Genomic DNA, 22,648 nt, shown 5'->3' with positions numbered 1-22,648 from the left:
TGATGTAGACTGTTAAAAGGAAGCCTGCTAGAAATATGTTCTACTTTCAGCTATTTGCATCATTGCTTTATTTCTCAGTACTTCTCCCAGCTGAGACAATGAAAACGGTCTACTCGCTTCCATTCTCTGATCCTCATGTACTAGCCCAAGGCTGTACTTTAAACGCTAAACAATGCAAGGATGTGTTGGCATAGAAGTTGTTTACTACAAGTTCATTTAGGAAAAAATTCAATTAGTCCCTCCTTCTGTTGGGGGGGGGAAAGAGTCTTATAACTTTATTTTGAAAGTACTAAATGTCAGTTTAGCCTTTTTCAGTCTTGTAGTATTATTTTTAAAATGGCTTTCTCTGGGGAAGGAAACACATGGTGAAAAATGGAATTGTATCTTTTGGGGCAATTTCTAGGGGAGGCTGCAGTTGTTACTTCCAGCGGGAGAGGACTTGCAATAAGGAAGTCCCAGGACTGTCTGTGGAACTTCTGCCATTGCACAGAGATTGGGGAACCAAGGGGCTCTGGTGCAGCTGAAAGAGGACCTGTCAGCAGCACAGCTCACTGCCAGAAGGTACTAGGCTGACTAAAACTGAAGCATGCTCCTCTTGCAGATCATCACTGCTTCCCAATTTGGGAAACTGCATCAAATGGGAAAACTGCTTCCTACTTGCCCTAGCTGCCTGGTAGCAATGTGCTCCCAAGGACACACATGAGGTCTGCCCTGAAACAGGTCTCCCACAGTCCCAGGGACAAAGTCCCTCTTCCACCATAGGGCCTCCAGTAGCTTCCCTCATGCAGGCTCCATCCTTCCTACCATGGCAGGGTGGGAGCAACCACCCCACAGCAGGGGCAGAGGGAGACAGTGCTCCCTCCCTCACTTCCACACATCCCATCCATACAGCCAGGTGGAGGAGGCACTCAGCTCTGCATGGCTCTCAGCCAACCTGGACCAGCACTCTCATGGCTGAAAGCTCTTCTGGCCATCATCCTCTGGGTTAGAGGATATCAGTCTCACAGAGTAACCCTGCTCATGCCAAATTCCCATCAGCAGCTCTGCAGCTCCCCAGTATATGTGAAGAGGAAGGTGTGAGCCAAGAGCTGAAAGGCAAGGCCAGAAGCTGGAACTAGAGGGCTAATAGTCTTCCAGGGACTCACCCTTTTGGCAGATGATGAGTGGGAACCATGGCAAGAACTTACAGACGAGCCCTTGCCAAACATCAGGAGACCCCCACATGCTGCTCCTCAGATGGGCTGGTGCTTCCCTAACTACAGACCAAAAGGGCTGCTAGTATAGCCAGCAGTTATATGATCTATATGATCAGTGGGGCTCACAACTGATAATGGAACTGCCAATGACAGAAATGAAATGGGGAAAAAAAGTGCTAAATTTATCTTCTTTTGCCACTGTACTTAGGAGAACTTAATGCTATGTCGGGAGCACCAATTATTAATGGTACTAATCAGTTACCAAACCCTCCGATTATAATAGGCATTACTATAAAGAAAATTATAACGAAGGCATGTGCGGTGACGATTACGTTGTAAATTTGGTCATCGCCTAAGAGGGTGCCTGGCTGTCCTACCTTCTGCTGTCTCTAGGGAAAGGATGCTCAGTCTTACGTGTGTGAAGGACCATGGTCTCTGGTGGGATGCAGTCCCCAGCTGCTCTCCGTGCATTTGCCCACTCATCTAGCAGCAAGTTGCAGGCACAGAGCTGCTCTGCACTGGGATAGGTACATGCTCTGCCCACACCACCTGTGCAATTGGAAGCCACTTGCTTCTTCTCAAACTGAGGCAGATCTGACAGGCCCTGCCAGTGGGCTCTCAAAGGGACTATAGGAGAGGAAGAGTGGGAGACAATGCAAGGAAATTAAGCAGTGTGAGACAGGAGACCCCCTGCTTTAGCACTGAGCCTCATCTGCCCTCTTCTCTACATACTTCTCTCCCCTTTCTTCCAGTCCAGTGATTAGAAAGTAAGCCATCAAGGCCCATCTGCCCTGGTGTCCAGGCTGCAGCCCTGCCTCTGTAAAGGTACCTAAATACAGAAAATAAACCAATATGACTTTGCTACCTCATTTCTTACAGGCACTGGAGAAAAAATGTGCATGCTGCAAAGCTCTGATAGTGTTTTGAACTCTGATTCCTCCAAACCACAAGCATGGGCAAAACCCCTGAGGTTTCATTCTATATTCATAAATTCTGAAAAACACTGACAGTATAGTGATAGCACGTTCGCAGAAACTGGCAAAGAGGAAGGGGAAGGAAAGAAAAGAAGGGAGAGAGGGAAGGCAGTCCGAGTGCTTCTATCATGGCCATTTTGGAACAAGCACCAAGGTCAGGAGTGCAAGTCACTGGGTTGCTGTAACTGGCTCAAAAGCCACCAAAAGACAGTCTGTGAGCATACAGTCCCAGTTTCACACATACAGTCTTACTCTCTCTTAGTGCCTCCCACAACACTTTACTAAGGTATTTATTTCAACAGCACAGCAAAAGGGATTACTGTTTATATGAAACAATCCCTGGGAGATATCTATCTAGTAGTGGGACATTTGTGACTCGGAGTAAAAACAAATACAACCTAATTTGTTCATGCCACTGCTTTTATTTCAGACTGAGTTTTTTGAGATTTTGCTTTTCTGGGGGATTTTATTTTCCCATGAAGGTTTGAGCACTGAGTTCAGATTAAAACTAGAATGGAATGACTTCAGTCACAGCTGAAACTGAAGAACACAAAAGATTTATTGGTTTGACTCCTCTCTTCAAATAACTTCTATCGTACTCCCACTGCCATGTGGCTTTGGTATGATTTGCCAGTGCAGCATTCCCACACTTCCCAGAGCTGTTTCATCAGCCCTGCCAAGCAGTAAAAGCCATTGCTTGAGCCTTCACAGGAAGCAGTGCATTCCTGACAGGCAGAGAAAAGCTGAGCGGCAGGAGCAGGAACACAGTGGGCAGCCTGCACAGGCCATGAGCTTTGGAGTACATTTCAAAAGTACATTAATGGTCACTGCTGGAGACAGATATTCATTAGGGAGAAATCTGTTCTGAATCAGGAAGCAAGATCTGCAGCATTACAGCCCTTGCAGTCCGTATTCTGCAAGAAAGGAGGAGGAGGACGGATTTCAGCACAAAGATGCTTGAGAACTTGAGAACACCACACATAACCTCTCTCACCTGAAATGACTTCCAGAAGTAACATGAGTTTAAGACCATCCCTGAAATCTTCCTCTATATTCTCAATCTGTGTCCCAGCCTTGCGGAGGTGAGAATTACACCATGCTGTAAATGTCTAAAACATAGGAAAGAAAGCAAAAAAAAAAAAAGCAGTTAACAATCTTCACAGAAACAAAACAACAGTTCACAACCAAAGCAGTGCTGCTAGGTACCATGACAAAGGTTCAAATCTTGTTAGGTTATCACCTTTCCACACAATGTCCTTGTGGACCACAAGGGATAGCACCTCTAGATATTCAAAGAAGTTGCAGGGTGTTCCCATAAAAGAGGGAGTCTGAGTCAGACTGTCACATTACAGTTCCAGCACATCTGATTTTCTGGAGAGGCTTCTCATTTTCTGTTTGGTTTAGAATACCTCGAAACCAATTTTAAAGCATGCTCAGATTGCTAGGGACTCCAGCGATGTTAGATGACACATATTAACATAATATGAAGGAGAACAGAGAACAGCATTTCAGATCTTCTTGTTGCTAGACAGGTGCTTGAGAAAAAAAAGAACCATTCTTATACATCCAATTGCCTCTGGTCTACTCCGTCCCAGCAAACACCGCAACCCTCAGACAGACAGTAAGGGACAACATGTTGAGCTCCTCAGCCACATTAACCACATCCCAGTAGTGTCTGTCCTGCTGCCTCCATTCTCACTCACTAGCTGCTGAGTAGACTTCCCTACCCTGTGACTGTCCCACCTTCTCCCCCTCCCCCATCATGTGAAGGAGTAAATACTTTCTGAATAATGATGCTATTATCACTCATTTCAGAAGAAGTGCAGGTCCTAGAAAGGATATAAGTAACGATTACTTAGCAACACTACTGTCTAGCACAGCTCCAAACTCCCACTATTTGAGAGTCTCTGGCAGATGCACCACTGCAGCCATCTCAATAATAAAAATCACAGCCACTCTGTAATTAGTGATACTGTGCACCACCACTGGAAAAATAATTTGACTTTGAAGTGTGGGACAGAGATACAAACCACAACATAGCCAGTAGTACTCAGGCTAAACAAAACTCTTTTTTGAAAGCACCTTCCGATCTCAAGTGGTCAGGATAAAAGGACCTCTCATATGAGAGAAATTAATTCCACCACAACAGATGACATGACACATTTTCTGTGGTTACAATTTGTAAGCCCATGCTCTGAACAATGGGCATGTGGGGCACTGACAGGGGAGAGACCGCCTCTTCCAAGAGATGGGATAGTAGGGATCATCTCAAAAGAGCACTGTGTGAAAGGGTCTGAAAGAGAAAAGTGCTGCCATTTGATGGTCAAAACAAAAGAAGCAAATATAAAACACCTTAGACACCTCTGTGTGGCATAGAGTTAAACAGGTGAGAGAATCATAGAGCCAAACTTGAAGACGTAGAAGCTGTTTGACACAAAACTACTGTTCGAAGAGTAAATGGTAGAAACCAGGTCTTTTAAAGAGGACAAGTTTGTTCAAGTGCTAACGAATGCATTTCACAGTGTTTGAATAGGACACCAAGTAAACCCTTTCCTTTGTACAACCTGATAACCCCTCAATCACTCTTTAAATAGAAGGGTGAGGTTTCTCAAAAATAACCAAGCTCAGTGCTACTACAAGAAAACTCCTCCCTCCCTCTCCCAGATGTGATCTGAGAGCCAATTCAACTCACTGACCCAGCAAAGAACTGTTTACTTTCTTAAGACTAGTCTTCTGTTCAGTAGTGCATGGAGACAGTTCAGCAGAGTCTAACAAGCCTCTGCAGGAGAAAATTTGGCATACATGGGCCAAGCAGGAGGGTGGAGTGGACCACAGCAGCCATTCTGTCTTAGGCTACTGGGGAACCACAGAAGTAAGGACTCATACTGAAGAATAGCATGCCAAAAATTTAGAAATACTTCACGACTGCTTACACCACGCACAGGATTTCAAAAGAAACATTACCCCGAATGGCAAAGGGCTTGTTCTCAGTTGTATCAAAGCTGCGTTTTCACTACTAACCTGCTTTCATTTGAGTTTGCCAGACTACAAATAGTGTGGCAGAATCTTTACTTGTAAAAAGCATTGCTCAACAGCTGTCGAGCTTCCCACTGCTGTGCTCTATCCTTGCTCTCCACTGGGACTGTGGGATAGAGCAGGATAACAGTGCAGCTGTAAATACTTTCATGGCAATGGCCCTTTAGACACATGCATGTATTGTGAAAGTCTGGGATCTCTTTTTTCAAGATGGCCTGGTTTCCTCCCAGATTTGGAAGACTGGAAAAAAGAAGTGTAAGACATTAAGCACCTTTTATTGCTTTTTCTTCATAATCCCCTGAGAAATAAAAGAGGTGTGAGTTGTTTTTTTTTCAAATAAAAGTGATTTTAATTGAAAAAGGGTCCTGTATCCTGAAGTACATCCTTTTGGCCCTATATTCTTCATTCTAGTGCCTGAGCAGTATTATAAGAAGAAAGGTTAACTTATTTGGCTCCCTTTTGCTGCCAGGTTACTTCACTCCTCCAGAAGGGCAAATGAGAGCAGACATGCTTTCAAATGCTACATCATCATCATATATCACAATATGAGAGCATGTTATGTCAGAAACATCGTGGATGTCCATGAACCTCCTTCTCATATTTGGAAAGCAGACAAAGCAAGATACTTAGAGGTAGTGCCTGGTCCTGGGTGACATTACAAAACTTGTATTGACTTGAAAAGGAAGCCTGAGATCTAACTCACAGGCCACAAGGCTGCACTTTTATTTTTTGTATGACTTCTCTGAAATAATTTTAGTTTTGTTTTCCATCAGCCCAAAGCAGACCAGAAAGCTCTGCTTTAAATCACTGATAATCCTAACAGAGCTCAACAGGGCATCCCTCTGCCCAGTTTGAGAGTGGAAGAGGGTGACCAGGTCTACATTTCCAATAAACACAGATGAAATGATATGCAAATCTTCTAAATTTTGCATTATTATAAAGCCTGGCAGGATAGCTAGATCAGTGAAAGTATTTTTATTGCTGCAAAAGTCACCTAGGGCTTGAAGGAAAACAAAGTCACAGAGCCAGCACTCCAGGTTCTCTATTGGAGCCATCTCCATCTCATCATGACCTTAGACATGCTGCAGTGAAACAATTCTGCAAAACATTGCCATTAGCCATGAGTGGCAGAATCAACACCTCAGCTTTTCAAGACCATGGATCATGAAGGGTTGATAGACAGAACACACACTTCCCACTAGATAATTCCCAGATGTGCAGACATTTTTTCAAGGCATCCTTCAGGCTCAACATGAACTCCAATAAGCATAATACCATGAGTAGCACAACAGCATATGCAAACAGCAACAATCAGCAGCCCAGTGTGAATGCATTAGGCCATTTTACAAGAAAGTAGGATTATGAATACTTTCAATAACTGCAGTGGGACTCACAAGCTATATTCTTCACAGACCAACCCAGAGCAACATCTATCAAAACACGATCATCAGAAAACAGTTTTATGTTGCAGTTGCTGCATATACTGCATAGGGGTAAAATATCTTCTTACTTAAAAGTAGTAAAATGGAAAGAGATTTGACAGACAGATAGGAGAAGCCCAGAGAAATGCAGCAGAAAAGTGTGGGGGGGGTGGGGGGCAAGAGAAGGGAGAGCCGAAATTTTTGCTGTCCCCGCTGGGTCTCGTAGTCCTGGCAGTCTTGTTTAGACTCATTTTTACTGCCTTGGTTTCACGCATCTGCACAGGATACTTTTTGTTATTCTAGGAAACCTACCGAAACCACCCACTCGCCCCATCCACCTTCTGGGCAGCACAGCCACTCCTCCCCAAGCCCTGAGTCACAGATAATGCTGGCAACTGGCTTGGGTGGCTGCTAAGCCCTGATGTGCTGCCTGTCACCAGCAAACAAGTTTTCAAAAGTGGAAAGGCCTGTCAAGAGCAGCCAGCCAACTTTCTGGTGCAGGTCCAGCCCTGGGATCAGCCAGGCAATAAAAAAAAACACCAACACCCCACCTGCATTTGCTGGGGTGAGGTGAGTTGCACCCAAGTACAGAGGGCAGAAATACACTGCCAGGTGGGAAGCTGCTCTGAAGCAGCAGATATGCTTCCTTGCTGTCTGCAGACACAGAATCCTGGAGATTATTCTCCTGCTTACTTCTAACTCCCTGCCCCAAAGACAAGAAAAGAAATACTCAATCTTGAGGCTTATGGAAATTTCAGAGGTGGAAAACTACTTACTGTTAAATAATAGCATAAAAACATACCAGCAAAAGCCTCACACCATAAATTTTCTATGGTAACTGCAGAAGAGGTGCAAACAGAGCTGTGTTTCTTGGCCCTTGGATTTTTCCATACACTTAATTTCATTTTTGGACACATCAGACCACCAAGGCCCCCCTGCAGGTCTGCCTCTTGTTCAGTGTTCACAATAGAGGATGTCTGATGAAGGAGCACGCGTGAGTTTGCATGCACATGGAAATGCATTTCTCATTATTGCTGTCTATTGCTCCCATCTAGCTATGATTTGTAGCTTGCTTTTTTTTTATATATATTTTTTTAAACACCCCAGCTTCATCAGCAAGATCCCTGACACCAAGATCAACTCTTGCTATTTGTGTGTTGGGTGCTGCATGAACAATAGGACCTTCATATTCTACCACAATACAACCTGTCAGATAATAAAAAGAATAACAAATGTTACTAAAAGCAAGTAAATATGATTAACTGTTCTGCTGCCTCAGCATATTTACTGTTAGGGTATCCTTTATAAGCCTACCTGCATACCTATTTTAATAGGAATGCACTTCCTTTCTCTCACACAATATGAAAAGTCCTTGCTTCTTCACTGTATTAGCCCTTGCCCAGTCATGAGTTAATTAAAAAAAAACAGCCAGGTGACTGCTAAAGGTCCTGCAGCCAAAACTCTAATGAGATACCGTCTCCTACCTAGCTCCTTCCAGGTATCCCTCAGTCCTGCCAACTGCAAACCTACCTGTATTATTTGTGCATACACATATGCACTCTCTGATACTCTTTCGTACTTCTCAAACATTTGCTTTTGTTTCTGAAAGCCAACAACCTTTCCTGTCCATGCTGTCCTTTCCAATTTGAGTACCTTTCAGGAACTAAAGTGGCTCAGGCAATATTCCTGAAACCTAGGAAAGTGGGACAGTAAGTCAATATTTTAAAGTTTAAAGAATGCTTCTGCCTGGAAAGCAGCAGTGCCGTGACACCATTCGGAGTAGATCTAGAGAGCTCTTTGCTGCAAGAAAACAGTCATAAGGCACTTCAGCTGCTGAGCAATTTCAGCAATGTAAATGTCAAAGCTACCACAACCATATAAATGACAGATATTAAAAAAAACCCAAATGGGCAGTTTCATCTCTTTGTGGTTGCAGCAATGACATTCCAGTTTTATCTGACCTTTACAGATGCTCTTTACTTCTCTCCTTGCTAAATCACTCTTCCATATAGCCCTGCTTTCCATGGGTGAATGTAAACTTTCTGACACAGCCAGGAGACTGCCATATTTGTGTAACAGCCCTGGAGGAGCTGTAACTGAGCCAGAGCAGTGCTGTTTGCCTTCTTTCTGACAGAAGAAAGGTCTGGCTTAAGCAGTCAAAGAAAGAATTCACTGGAGCAGTGCCTCTCTGGACCACCACCACTGTGCTCAAAGGGAGGCAGTGTTCACAGCCACCATGGCACCCTCCTTCCTTGTGTTTATGCTGGGGGATGAATTTTAATCAAGTATTTCAACACAGCTCTGCTGTTGAGATGTGTCCACAAAGGTTTGGCTCCTGTTAAGAAGGGTATGGACCTGCTAGCACACAAATCTCAGCCTAGTAGCACAGTTTTATGTTGTCTATACATGTGCTCTGCAAAGTGAGGTCTTGAGTAAGCTGAAAGCTATAGGTGCTAGCCCAGGCTTTCTTCTGGTGTTGTAAGGGAAATGACAGCAGGATTCCCTTTCCAGTCACCAGAAAAGAAAGCCTGGATATTCAAACAATACATCATACACAGCTGGAAAACAAAATCAATTTACCCAGCTGCAAATACTGCACTTCTGGTAGTCATGTACAGAGCAGTGCCTCTGGGCTTCAGACTGCACAGCCAGGCTGTGTTCCCTGTCTGGCCTGAAAGCAAACCCTCCATGGCACCTGCTTACTACAATGCCACACATTCAGTACAGGACTGCTGAGACAGATTGGCTAGTTCTTGCAACAAATTCTACAGCTGAGTCCACGATGCAAGGAATTTTATTTAAATGGAATTATCTGTAACAAGGACTGAGGTAATCATTTAATAACTAATAGTTTATTAAGAGCAGCCAGAAAACTGCTGCACATACAGCTTTTTCAAGCAATACGATTACTAATAAAGCAAGTCCAGCTGCCCTAAAATGGGATCCTTTCCACCTTGGTAGTCTGGAAGCTGAATATACTGTATCAATTAAAGAGGATGCTAACCCACAGTGACCACAAGTATCTCTCTCTTGCTCCTTGAACAGACAGACTAGGCTGTCATTAGCTTATTAATTGGAAGGGTTTGGACTGAAAAGCTGGGCAGGCCATGAAAAATAAATCTCAACAATCTCGTCTCAGTTTCCCTTCACTCAGCATTAACTCATTACCAGCACTACCTCCCAGGCTCTGATGTGATTTTCCCTTTCTTGATGGCACTGCTCTGACAGTTTCTGTGGCACCCTCTTTTCCAAATCCTCCTTTTACATCTTAAAACACTTGGAAGAACTGCTGGGGTCTCGTGGGTGGCTGCTTAACACCCTCCCCACACTCAACACAGACTCAATTGACAGGCTTGGTTGCAGCTTCTTTTCCTGTCCAAATCTGTGATATAAGCTGACAAGGAGGTGCTCATTTAATTGGGGAGTAATTACAAAGTAATCCTGGATCCTGTTGACACCCTGGCACATGGCTGGACAGGACACCAACAACCTCAGTGAAGAAAACTGGGCATTGAAAGCACCCCTCATGAAGTACAACTGGCCCATTGAATATCTTTGGTGTCCACATGCTGCAAGTGACAGAAGCTTTATACACATACATATTAGTGGTTTTCAACGGTGAGAGAGGAAGTGCAGACCTACAATAGCCTTCACTTCTGTATACTACACCTACTGGATTAGTCCTTGCTGTACTTGGATGTCTGCTAGGATGCCCAAAAATACTCACAAATAGCTGTCCTCTCCCTGCAGGAGAGCTCCAGGTATTGGAGATCCTCTACACACACCTCATCACAGGTCTAGGGAGCCACCCAAAGTGCCTTTTATTTGATCTTGAATTAAAAGTCACCATTTGCCATACTCTCCAATTTCGTCTTCTAACCTGAAATACCTCCAACGTTGCTTTGCATTTGAAGGTACAATACAATTTTGAAAAGAAGAAAGGCATTTGCTAAACCCTTTTGGTATTTATGTTCCAAGCCCACTCTCCAGGACATGGGTTTGTGTTGACGAGTTACACTATCAGCAGGTGACCTCTAAAGAATTACATGTATGATGCTCAATGAGATGAATGTTTCACAATGAAGAGCTTTGCTTTCCAATAGAGTTTGCCTTTTAAAAAGGCTGAAGGAATTAAGTGGATATTCAGAAGGAATCATTACAGACACCCGCAGCACAATTTCTCCACCTCCACAAAAGGAATTTAGTACCACTAGCATCAGCAGTAATGTCCTGTTCTGGTTTAATTGCAGCTGCTGAGTTCCAAGATGAAAGACAAAACATAGCCCACACTGTTTCTGAAGTGCTATGCCCTGAAAACAGGAGGTTGTACCATGCGTTACCAGTATCCACGTAAAGAACCATTTGGTGACTGCATAAGGAATTACCGAGGGTGAAAAGGCAAATTGTAAGTCTACTTGCATTTTCAACTCCAGGGCACAGCCCCTGCAACTTGGAAACACAGAACTCAGTCACTACTTCTTAGTCACTTCCCAAAACCCATCTCTCCAGCTCAGGATGAGAACAACACTACAGCAGTAAGAATCCCAGCCCTAAGTGTAACACCAGAAGCCAGCATTGATCCCACTGGCAATGTGAAGCTCTCTGCCAAAGCCTCTCCTTGTCCAGAGTAGCTAAGAATTGCTGCATAGGGAAAATAAACCCTCCTGACAGTCAGTTCATCCTTTCGGACACTGGCAATGAATCAGCTCATCACTTGCAAGAAGCGCAAGTAATTCAATGCAGGAGTTTTCATTGTTGCTCAGTGGACTACAGTTCTCAGTGTCTTGCACAGGTTTTAATTCTCTTATCCCAGAAGACAGAACTAAGAAAGAAAAAGCTAGAGTATGTTCCACATTGGTTTTTAACTGGTGAGGTATTAACTGCTTTGGAGTCAGAACACTCCCTTTTATTAGCTAACAACGGGCTTAAGTGGTGAGGGCAGAAATCTCCATCCAGCACACTTCCTGTCTAACACAGAGTAAATATTTGTTCTTCTCTATGTATTTGTGCCTCTGGAGCCTTTAACTCCATTTCTGCTACAGAACTGCACCATTTCAAGATGAATCTGCTTCTGGCATTTGAAAGCTACTGACCAATTAATCAGTGAGTTGGCTGGCATTTCAGATCAGCAAAGTGTAAGCTCTCTTTATCCCTGAGTTACCAGGGAGCATGAATCGCTAGGAACCTAGAAGAAGCCTTCAGACATGCAAAAACCATACAAAAAAACCCCAACAAAATACACAAGGATATCAACTGGCTAGAAGTAAGGTCTTTTAGAGTTTATCTTGAAGCTCAGACTAGCAAGACTCTTCATTATGCTCTTCTCTCTCCTATGAAATCAGCTCATAAATGTCAACTTGCTTCAAGCTCTCTCATAAGAAAAATTAAACAGAGCTTGTCTCTGCATTTTATATGCTGAGTTTCTCAACTGCTTTACAGCATTTGAAGTTATAATGGAAGAAATCACTTTACCAAGCACTAGGATGCAACTATTTATAGACTGAAAAGTGGCAACAAAACAATGAAAGCCAGACTGATTCATGGAGGCTGAACTCCAACTGCTCAGTACAGGATTGGGCCAGGACACCAGGAGGAGAACCTTCACAAGCAGCCTTATGCCCCTGATGGCAGGCCTGGCACTTTACATCTCACCATCCAGTCAAACGCTTTCAGAATGTTTATCCAGACCCAGTACTGATTTTATCATGAGGTGTCACCCACCTGAGCCCAGGAAAAAGCTGGGGGGAAGACAGCAAACACCTGGCACTGTACCACAAACCAAGACATGCAGTTCCATGCCAGCTCTGGCTTTTCTGAGAGCACGGGCTGAGGGTAGGAGATGTCTTTCAACTTGAAGCAGGTCAGGGAAGGACCTTCCCTCCAGTGGATTCACATTGCTTCACAACTGCTCTGATGAAGATTTGTCTTGAGCTTCTGCCCTGGTGGGGGGGGGGGTATCAGTTTATACTAAGTCCACGAAGCCAGCAGTGCAGGAGCTGATCTGGTTGAAAGCCCTTCTGCAGTGCAGGTTGAGAGACATTTGGGATTATCCAGAGCTTCCTGGGAGGATTCACAGGTGGTGTTTTCTATGTGGCTCTTCTTTGGTTGTTTACTTTGCTGATGAAGGGGACAGGAGGAAGAGGAAGTTACAGCTTCATTTATCCATGCTTTCTAAATGCAGAACTAAGTAAACAGGTAGAATAATCGAAACGACTTAATGTATTTGTCCACTGCTCTGTATGGATGCTGCAAAATTAGCACAGAACACTGTCTGGGCTTTACAGACTGCAGAACTTTAGTGACTCTGCAGCTCTGGAGGATAGAAAAAACTTGAAATAATCTGATTTTCTAAGGTATGATGGCAAGTGTTCTGGATAAAAGAACCTATAGATGCCTTTCCAGTGAGAAAGACCCCCAAAGCAGTGTCTGGTATGAAGCCTGAGAGGTCCCTGTCAAAGACCAAGGAATCAGAAGAATACCTATATCCAACAGAGTGTCTGAAAGCTACATGGCATAGATGTACTATGTATTTGGGCTTTACTCCCATCACCAGTAACACAAACTCTTGGCTAAAACATACAGAAGAAAAGTAAGACTTATGGATACATTTGTCTCCTCAGCCATCATCACTATCCCTGACATAATGTGCTGTCAACATTCAGAGCTCTCATGCTCATTTGCAGCTGTGAAGCACAATCCCAGCTCCAGAGGATTCACCTTTTGAACAAGATCTGCAATTGTTAAGATCATTCACTTGAAATGGGATTTTCCAAAATTAAGAAAATAGCTCCTGGGACAATATGACTGTGATTCACATGTGCTACCAAAGAAGCAGAGGTAGGGATCTTACTGTGGTAGGGACTACCATACACAGGGTGAAAAGCTGCTCTGTGCTCCAAAGCACTTTCAATACGAGACCCAGTGATGAAGGTGGAGACAGTGCACCTCGAAATAAGGAGGCAGTGTTAGTCAGGATGCCTGGCAGTGGTCTCAGCACACCCACAACCTACTTCTTATCACCTTCTATATCAAGATCGTAGTAAACTAAAGAGAGGTTTGATCCAGAAAAAGACTGATCCTATCTGAAGAAAGGAACAAACAGTTCACAATCCCTACAAGCTACGTAAATGTGTCTGAACTGCAGCCTCCCATGCAAGACCACAGGACTGATTCCCTCACACTCCAATGTTTGGAGCCATCACCTTGTTCTCAATAGCTACATCTTGCTGCCATGGTGCATTTTGCTCTAGTTTAGTCCACGCAGTTGGCACCGGCAACCTAACTGTAGGGGAAACAAAAGGACTGTGCTTGTCTATAGCAGATCACTCCTAATTGAGAGAGGTGGCACAAACAAATGGAAGAAAGCATTTGTTTGAAAATGCAATGAGCAGACAGTTGGCATCAGGGGCTGATAGAAGTGTGAGGTGACATCTCACAGCAGAGAGATAAGAATGGCAGAGGTGACATAGGGACTTGAAAACAAAGACAGGTACCCCATATTTAATAAGGTGAAGAAAAGGGTGCTACTGAAGTGACATGAACTGAAGGGCATGTTTAAAAGTGATAGATGACAAATTATTGCTGCAGCTGTTTGGGTGAGTGTGATTGGATTGCTTCATGGAGGTCAGAAAAAAAGAATGTTGCCATTACTCAGAAATAAGATAATTGAGAGCCTATGTGGGAGCTGTATGGGAGGTTCATCAGCCATTCCGGAATAAATAAAACGTCAGGTCAGAGTAGGGAATGTCACATCTATTACTGGATGAAAGGATTTAATTGATCTGGGTGAAGGCAAGATACTGAATGTTTACGTAAAGGCACTACAAAAAAAGTCCCACTGCTAATCCATGTGACCAGTAAATGTCTTTCAAAAGGCAAAACACAGAACTGAGGCTTGGAAACGCTGAACAGGGACCACCTTGACTCCCCTTCTCCCTCCCATCTCCACCCCTGCAACACAGACCAACAGAGAGAAAAGGTAGAACTGCTCTTCTATCTATCCCTTAGTAGATGTGCTTCTTTCACTCACAAAGAGCAGCAGGAGTTGTCACTTTTTATAGCTGTTATGTCTGTGAAGCCAGCACAGACAATTGGGATAGGGTTGAGATCTGCACCTTCTCATGCATGAAGGGAAGGTAAGCCTTTACTGTGGCACAAGCTTGCCAGCGTGTCCACTACGTGTCTTATTGAACCTGCAGGCCTTCAGCAGCACACAGACAACCATGTCAGAATGATCAGATGCTCAGTGAATTCCTGGGAGTTGACCACAGGCATCTCACCTCCCAGGCTGTAACTCTTCAGTGGGCTCACATATTTGTACAGTTGTAGGTTCAACAGTTTTTTCTCTTATAGTTAAAATAACCAGCACGTGAAACCACTAAGAACAACACAAATTGATACAGATCAGCATCTGTGTGTCCTGTGGTTGTGGGAAAAGGTATTTTATAAGGTGACAGCCATATTTAAAATTGAATTGCATGGTTATTTAATTTCAACTGGATAGCAAAAGTGCTAAAGCTTCTGTGGGTGGTGAGATTATGAAGATGGTCTTTTCTGAAATCTTGAGACATATTCCTTGATGAGGCACGAATATGTCATCTAAGAGCTAGGATACAAAAGGATTTAATCTATCTACAGCAGTACTGAATAGCAGGCAATTTCTCATTGTACATCCCAGCCCAAGAAGGGGTCAAATTAGTGAACATCTTCATGGGCCTTATGGCATTTGCACGCCACTGCAAGCTTCTAACACAGACTGACCACCACATGCACTGCATGTGATGGGATCTCCTATTTTCATGCAGCATATATAGCCTTGACTGGTACTGAGGTGTGCTTGATCACTGAGGTGTGAGTGATCTGTGCCAAGGCTCTGGGTACACCTGGACAGCACAGTGAAAAACAATGTAGAGGTGTCTGAGTATCTAAGCCAAGGTACCAGAAAGAGTGGTGGTAGGAAAACACAGCTTGGCAAGGGCTATCCAATGTAGAGGCTGTTACAGGGGTCCAGGGCACAGCCCCCTGTAGAGATCAGCACTTAGCAAACATAGGAACTGAGGCTCAGTAGTGCAAAGACAGGGAGTTCAGGTCAGGTCTTCCCAGCATGTTGGGTTCAGACCAGGATGGAGACCTTAAAACAAAGTAACAAAAAAGGGCAGTTGAAGATTAAACATTATGACAGAGCGTAACTACAGCAGGAGCTTTGTTCCAGACTGCTGTGGTTCAATGTTTCAGAAAACCCAAGAGAGTAGCAATTGCATCAGGGGAGAGAGAGAGGCAATGCCGGCTCAGCCAACATAACACCAGGCTGAGGACAGCACAGCACTCTCCTGTGCTTCCTTCAACTTGTTGTCTTTGTTCCAAACTCATGCTCCTTTGCCCTGCTCTCAGTCACCAAGACTCCAGGCTGGGAATCTAAGGAGAATATGACTTAACTTTGAGGGGAATGTAGTCTTTAAAAACTTACTTGATCTCATGAGCAAAACCTCGTATTTTTATCTATTTTTACCTTGATTATATTGTCTTGAGACTGTTTATATAGTTTATCAAAGGAAGAAGAACTATCTAAAAGAAGTCAGATGTGGGACTGATATCAAGGACTACAAGCAAAAGAGAAACATTCAGGTTTGGATTTTCTTTGATCTATTTTTCAACCTGAACCATTAGCAAAGGCAGTTTCAATTCCCACTAGCATAGCAGCTCTAAGCTCATATCTATTAGTATTGTTTATTATTTTAAAAGGTTGTGCTGTGGTTTTACAGTCTAATTTTCCAAAACTTTTATGAAAAGGAAAAAAGGAAGTGAGACTTTTATGACACATGCACCAGGGATCTGCAATACTTTGGGAGGGTGTTGAGCTTGTTAGAATAGCTGCCCTAGGTAAAGCCCGGGAAAGGCAGTCAGCAAATTTTCTGGACTTAACGCAAAGGCTACCACAGAGAATGTTTCCAGTGACTGCAGGGAGTTGGGTTCAGGCCCTCCGCTGTGGGAGAAAGTGGCAGAATGACAGAAAAAGTCTGATGACTCCCAACCAAGTCCAAAGGAGCCATAAGGAGCTGCTGCATTATTTAAAAGCAGACATGCAGAACACTTTACCAGACACGACTGAGAAAAATTTGATCTCTTTTTAAACCTAGTAGCAAGATTTTTGCCATCCTGATGACAGGAAAATCTAAGGGAACATAGCGGGAAACACACTGCAGAAGGGAGGAAAACACTGCTATCAGTCAGTTTGGCCCAGCAGGAAATGTTTGCTGTTTCTACTTTTCCACCTCAAAGAGCTGGAGGCTTGAAACTACGTTCTCTGAGAGTCAGAGCACAAAGGGACATAAGGGACACAAGTTCCAACATCGATGCCCTGGGCAAATGGACATCTCCATTGACTGGTGAGGACTTGGGGATCAGCCCAGGACTGCGTTCTGTATTAAAAGTCATACTCTGCTCCACAGTCACCCTCTAAAAACATGCGACAAGCCCAAATGTAACAAATTTCTACTGTGTCTGTCTGGGGAAATTGGCACACAGGCCTGTCAGGAAAGTATATCAATAATCTGAAGGCAGGAATCGGATTTGCAGCAACTCCAATGGCTGAGGACAGAGTGTGATTTAAGCCCTAGCCACAGACATGTTCAAATTCTTGCATTTTCTCATTTCTAGGAGATGAGGTCAAAGAGTTCACCACAAGAGAGGACAAATGATGTAAACTGGATGGTGAGTGCCAGCACTAGCTTTTTTTTTTTTTCCCACTGTGCTCCGCACATACCCAGACCCTTTCCATTTATAGGAAAGGCCATTGGTATAAAAGACGCATTCTTCAGTAGGCTGGAGGAGGCATCATTCTGGGTATAAAAATGTTAGCACTGCTGCCAAAGCTCAGTTAGGGGATGAGAGCAAAAAACCCCAATGTTTTCACTCGTGAAGGAGGAGCTGTCAGATGGGCAGAGAACTGGAAGTGAGATTCGAGAAGAAAAATCATGTATTTTCCTCAAGGAAAATGAATGCACCTCTGAGTTTATAGTGTCTTTGCAATTTTTAATAGAAAGAGCTAGATAGCTTTTTTTTTTTAAACCAGCTCTACGCTGGAAGAAAGAGGATTGGAACAATTCTTTTTTGCTATGACAAAGGTCTCAAGATGTGCATTAATGCAAATATCTTGGGAAAGAGCAAAGATAGAAGAAGAGTAAAATCGCAGCAGAACCAAAGTTAAAATTAAATTTTTATAGACAATTCTATATTACTTGTTACTATTTTCCCTTCCTTTCTGTAGCTACATTTCAATCCTAAACATAGTCCCAGATATTTTCTTTTTAAATAGTGCTCCCAATCAGTAGGTACAAATGCAACCCTTTTAGGAAAGCATGGAGCAAGTTTCAGGATAGCTCTGACAATTTGAGATATCTTTTTCCTGCTCTACAGAAAAGGGTCTGTTAACAGCAACAGTGCATATAATAAAAATACTTTGTCACAAGTTGCAGGATTTTTCTCTGGCAGTGGAGTTGTGATGTGTTTCAGGAGCTGTAGTTCAGATGTCTTAAGCTCCCATTTTCTTTTGCTGTGCGTGAACTTGTTTAAAGGCATCGTCCACAATAAGCTTCCAAGTAGGATGGTATTTTACAGGGTGCATATCATGGGAGATGAAATTCCCTTTGGAAACCACTCCACATATACAAATGAATTCTTAGCTGCATACCCAAATGTATTTTGCAGAAGGGAAAGAAAACTGGCCAAAATGTTGGGATTTTGTTGTTTCCAGGATCTGGGTTTTTTGGCTGGGGGGTGGGGAGGAGGGGCCATAATCAAAACAAGAAATCACCCCAATATCACTCCCCCCTCCCCCCATGGAAAACACACACACACACACACACACACACACCCCACCCCAAAAACAAACAAAAAACCAACCAAACAAAAAACCCAACCAAACAAAAAAAAAAACAACAAAAAACCCCCAAACAACAAAAAAAGCCCCCCACTATAATACAATAAAGAGTATATGCATTTTTGGTCAAAGAACATTTCTAACAGTTTGAGATGGATTGGCCTTTTTCAGTAATTGCTGAACATCCCCCTACATACCAGCATTTCCCAAAGCATCATCAAGGAACAGGGCACACACATATTGCTGCCAGTTTTGCTATCAATCATGCAGTTCCTGAGTGTAGTGCTAGCAAGCTGTCCCTAGGAGGACAGTCACTGGAAAAGGAACATGGCAGCTCAAAAGATGGAGGTTTGTTTAAAGAGGATGGCAGAGAGGCAAGGGCAGGATTTAAGTTTCAATTCATCTGTAAGGAGATGCATGGATGACCAATATTTGAGGTGACTGATTTGAATGGGGTCAGGCAAAGATTAATTATTATTTGCCTTCACTACTGTTTAAAGAGAAGAGTTAATGAAAATTGCAAGATGAGAACTGCTTCTGACTCGTTCTAGGACAGAACAAGGCAAAAAGGAAGGCAGGGACTAGTTTTGTGTTTTCTTGGATGGGAGAAGTTGCAAAAATAGCTGGGAGAAGAATTTATTTGTGTTACAAGTTTTAATCTCAGTCTGGCAGTGGTGGCAACAGGCTTTAGTCCAGCAGCAACTTGAGAGAATGACCACAACAAAAATCTGTATTATACAAGAATATAAATACAGAATTTTCCATTCTCTTCTTTTTGCCTGGAAGCATATGGCATCTATTCCCAAAAGTTTCAAATAGCAAACACTGAAATGATCACTAGCTCTGTGGGCAAGGAATTATTTTTTCCACAGCTTCAGGTCTAAAAAAAATTGTATTTTATCCTTGAACATGGTGAAATTTACAATACAAGATATATTATCAGGTGATATGTTCATTAAGTGAATTTTTAACCTCCCTGTCCTCCAAACAGAGTGCAGGAGCTAATTGCCAAGTCCAACGGCTGTACTTTTACAGCATTCATGATCAGAGGTGCAGTCAGTCCTTAAGAAGATACACTACAGGATGCACAGGCTACCTGTGGAGGCGAGCATTTGCATGGATTACCACAACCCTATGCAAAGCACTACCTGTGCAAAGCTGTGGTACTTTCTGATGAGCAGCTCACTCCACTACTGCTACTGTGTTCAGGTTTCCTGTGCCAGGCTCTGCTGAAACTGCTCAGAGACCACAAACCATGCTTTAATAAACAAAACACACACACACAAAAGAGAAATTCTACCACAGCTAAAACCCAGACATCCTTCTGCTCTTTCCACCTCCCACACTGAGCTTCAAACTTACATTTAGAAAGATCAGAAGTGACCGGCTCTGTTAAATGCATTAAAACAGCCAGGACACGGATGCATCAGCAGTATCAGTCTTTGCACACAGCCACCGGTCGTATGTCTGCATAAACTCATAACCAGAGGACTATTTACTTCCATTTCTAGGCTGAGCAAAATGGGAAGAAGCCAGAATAGTATGCAATGTTGGAGAACCATGGAAGATGGAGTGCTGTGCTCAGGCATCTCAGCCCAACAGGGCACCCCTCCGCTCTGCTCAGCAGCTGAGATGGGATTAGTTAAGGCAACCAAAGGGAGGACATGGAGATAGATGCAAGGCATACCCTGAGCTCAGAGTTCCTGAGAAACGAACACCTTGAGCACTCCCCTCGCTATGCACCAGAGAGCTTCACTGTAAACACACCATCTACTGAGGCAAAGAGCAGTAATATAAACCAGATGCTACAGGGAATTTTTTCCCTCTTCGTCTGCACTAAATTTAAATACTGAGCTCTTCTTTTGCCAATTGGTTCTTAAAGGGCCTGTATGCTGCTCTTCATCTCTGTACCACTTGTTTGAATTTAACAGAGAACTCAGGAGCCCTCCATGTGCTGCAACCACCCCAAGAAGCATGTGTTCTTCCTGAAGTCTTGAAGGCTGAGACCTGGCTTTCCAACTAATACACCAGGAGCCCTCACAGCTCCTGAGAGCTGAGAACAAATAGAATCTTGCAGGTGAAATTATGTCCCTAGAAAGGTTTCCCTATCCCTGAGGTATGTCCTACTTGTGGTCTTTATCTTCTGAAGAGAGATGTGGTACAGTCAACATAGGAGCTTAATTCCCACTTAGACAAAGCTTTCAAAAATTGTAGCAGAGCTGACCAACACAAAGAAAGCCCCACCAAGAAGTTAGTTTAACTGTGGTGCCAAGAGCAATCCACTAGCCTTCTATGCCAGGTGACCAAAATGAGTACCCAATCACAGGCCTTGCCTCCCAGGCAAAGGAATGGAAATCCATTACTTCAGGAAGTACTATCTCATTGCAAAGGGCAGGAGTGGACCACACCCAAAGAGTACTGCCCCTCCAGACAACAGGCTCTACCTACGTTATCACCATCACACTCAAACAAGCCGCTGCAAGAGTACAGCTACATTGACTGAACCTTTCACAGGCATTAAGTCAACACCATCCTCCTAGTGAAAGCTTTAAGTGATCATGGCTAACCATTAAAATGGGATCCAGTTGAAACAGCACTGAAAGGAGTGTCCCTGTCTCCTCTCCCCTTTGCTGGGCTATTAAAGCCCACAGATGCTTTGGTTATCAGTAGGGCTTTTTTCCCAGGAAGCTGCCTTAGCCTCCAAGCACCACTAAACATCAGCTGTCCTTGGCAACTCAAACAAATCAATAGTAATGAAACAGGCAATGTGCCATTCTTGAAAGATGCAAAATAATGCTAGTGCACACTTTCCTACATACGGTTGTATTCAATTCCTAATTGCTTTCACCTCTTCTTGAAAAGTAATGCCTCACCCCCAAAGTCAAATATTAACCTATTCGTTCTTTGATAACAAGCCATTCAACAAGCAGTAGTACTAACCAGTTCTGGCTCCCTACACTGCCCCAGTGTGCTGGTGTTTAGGTAAGGAATGAACCTATTTGGCTTTTCCCATCCTGCCACACCTCTAGAAATGAGCACACAGTCTGCACCTTTTGTCTTTGTTGCCCAGCTTTTGACTTATTTCCCCCAACTTTGCTGTTACCATTGACCTTTCCAAGACAAATAGCTCTCCTGGAATATAAACTAGCTAGAAGATGGAAAATGAAAGTGGCCAGTCTCCATCATGGAGACAACTAAGCGGGAGGTTACACACCATCTCATACAAGCAAAAATATCACCTGATGTAATTACTAGTGATAAAGAGGATGATCAGTAAGGTGTAAACATATTTTGTTTTACACAGCCTAGCTATGAAGAACTAGATGTAACCAAAGACAGCTGAGTAACATGACAAAACTCACTGATGATAAATCCTCAAGGATTAAGCTGTATTGGAAAATCTTACTAGATCCTAAATTAATTCAAAATAAAGTTGGACAAAACAGGGAAGAGCCACCAACTCATACACTTAACAAACAGCAATACCGTAGACAGGAGACTGCAAGTACAGGTGAGGAAAGAATGGGACGAACAAGAATTATGGACATCACAGTAAGAGCACACTGCTCCATGCTGTGCCTGCATGCAGAGCACAGTGAGGTCCTGAACCTGCACAACGAGGCAGCAGGAACAAAACATTTTTGTAAGCAAACTCCTTAAATCATCTGGGATGTTCAATTTACTTCTACTTAACAGTTCAGTAGGAAAGAGCAGAATACAATTATGCAGCGATTGTTCCCATACCAATACAGCAGATATCAAATTGGACTCAGGTGAAGGTCAGATCAATACTCTGTGGCTTACAGTTAGTTTGTTTAGCTCTTTTAAGGCAATACAAAGGAAATCTCCCCTTTCCTGCCCCTCCCTTGCCGCTCTTGAAAAAGACATTGTCAAAGTACAGTAATAATTGTGGAAATCTAGACTTTCTGTGGACATTGTGGTTGCACATTAACTACCCCTGACAACAGCAGCTCTGAGAGCAGCATAGGGAGGTGCCCTTCTCTCATACACATAAGTGAAGCCATTCAAAGGATGGGGTACTTCTTACCTCGTGTACTGCAAGTTTTGAAATAGTCTTACAAAGATACTAATTTTGGGTGCATATCAGAACCAGGATGCTTCAAAAAGCAGTGGTTCAGCACC

At 43.3% G+C, this 22,648-nt stretch overlaps 1 protein-coding gene across 6 annotated transcripts in view; it reads right to left on the bottom strand.

Annotated features, from left to right (window-relative positions):
* Window positions 1–3,279, bottom strand: part of ACTN1 (actinin alpha 1) — a 46,673-nt gene extending 43,394 nt beyond the window's left edge. For 3 of the 6 annotated variants that reach the window (XM_029964234.1, XM_029964230.1, XM_029964231.1), the window contains exon 1: window positions 3,165–3,279. In XM_029964234.1, coding sequence (XP_029820094.1) covers window positions 3,165–3,189 — 25 coding nt within the window. In that variant the 5' untranslated portion in view covers window positions 3,190–3,279. The remainder of the gene's footprint in view (window positions 1–3,164) is intronic. The other 3 variants (XM_029964233.1, XM_029964229.1, XM_029964232.1) reach the window with 2 other exon arrangements.
* Between the last annotated feature and the right edge of the window lie 19,369 nt (window positions 3,280–22,648).

The sequence above is a fragment of the Manacus vitellinus genome, unplaced genomic scaffold (genome assembly GCF_001715985.3).
Source record: "Manacus vitellinus isolate BGI_N305 unplaced genomic scaffold, ASM171598v3 scaffold_6_pilon, whole genome shotgun sequence".
Taxonomy (NCBI): Eukaryota; Metazoa; Chordata; class Aves; order Passeriformes; family Pipridae; genus Manacus; species Manacus vitellinus.
Note: the sequence above shows the minus strand (reverse complement) of the source record. Positions and strands in the feature narration are given on the sequence as shown.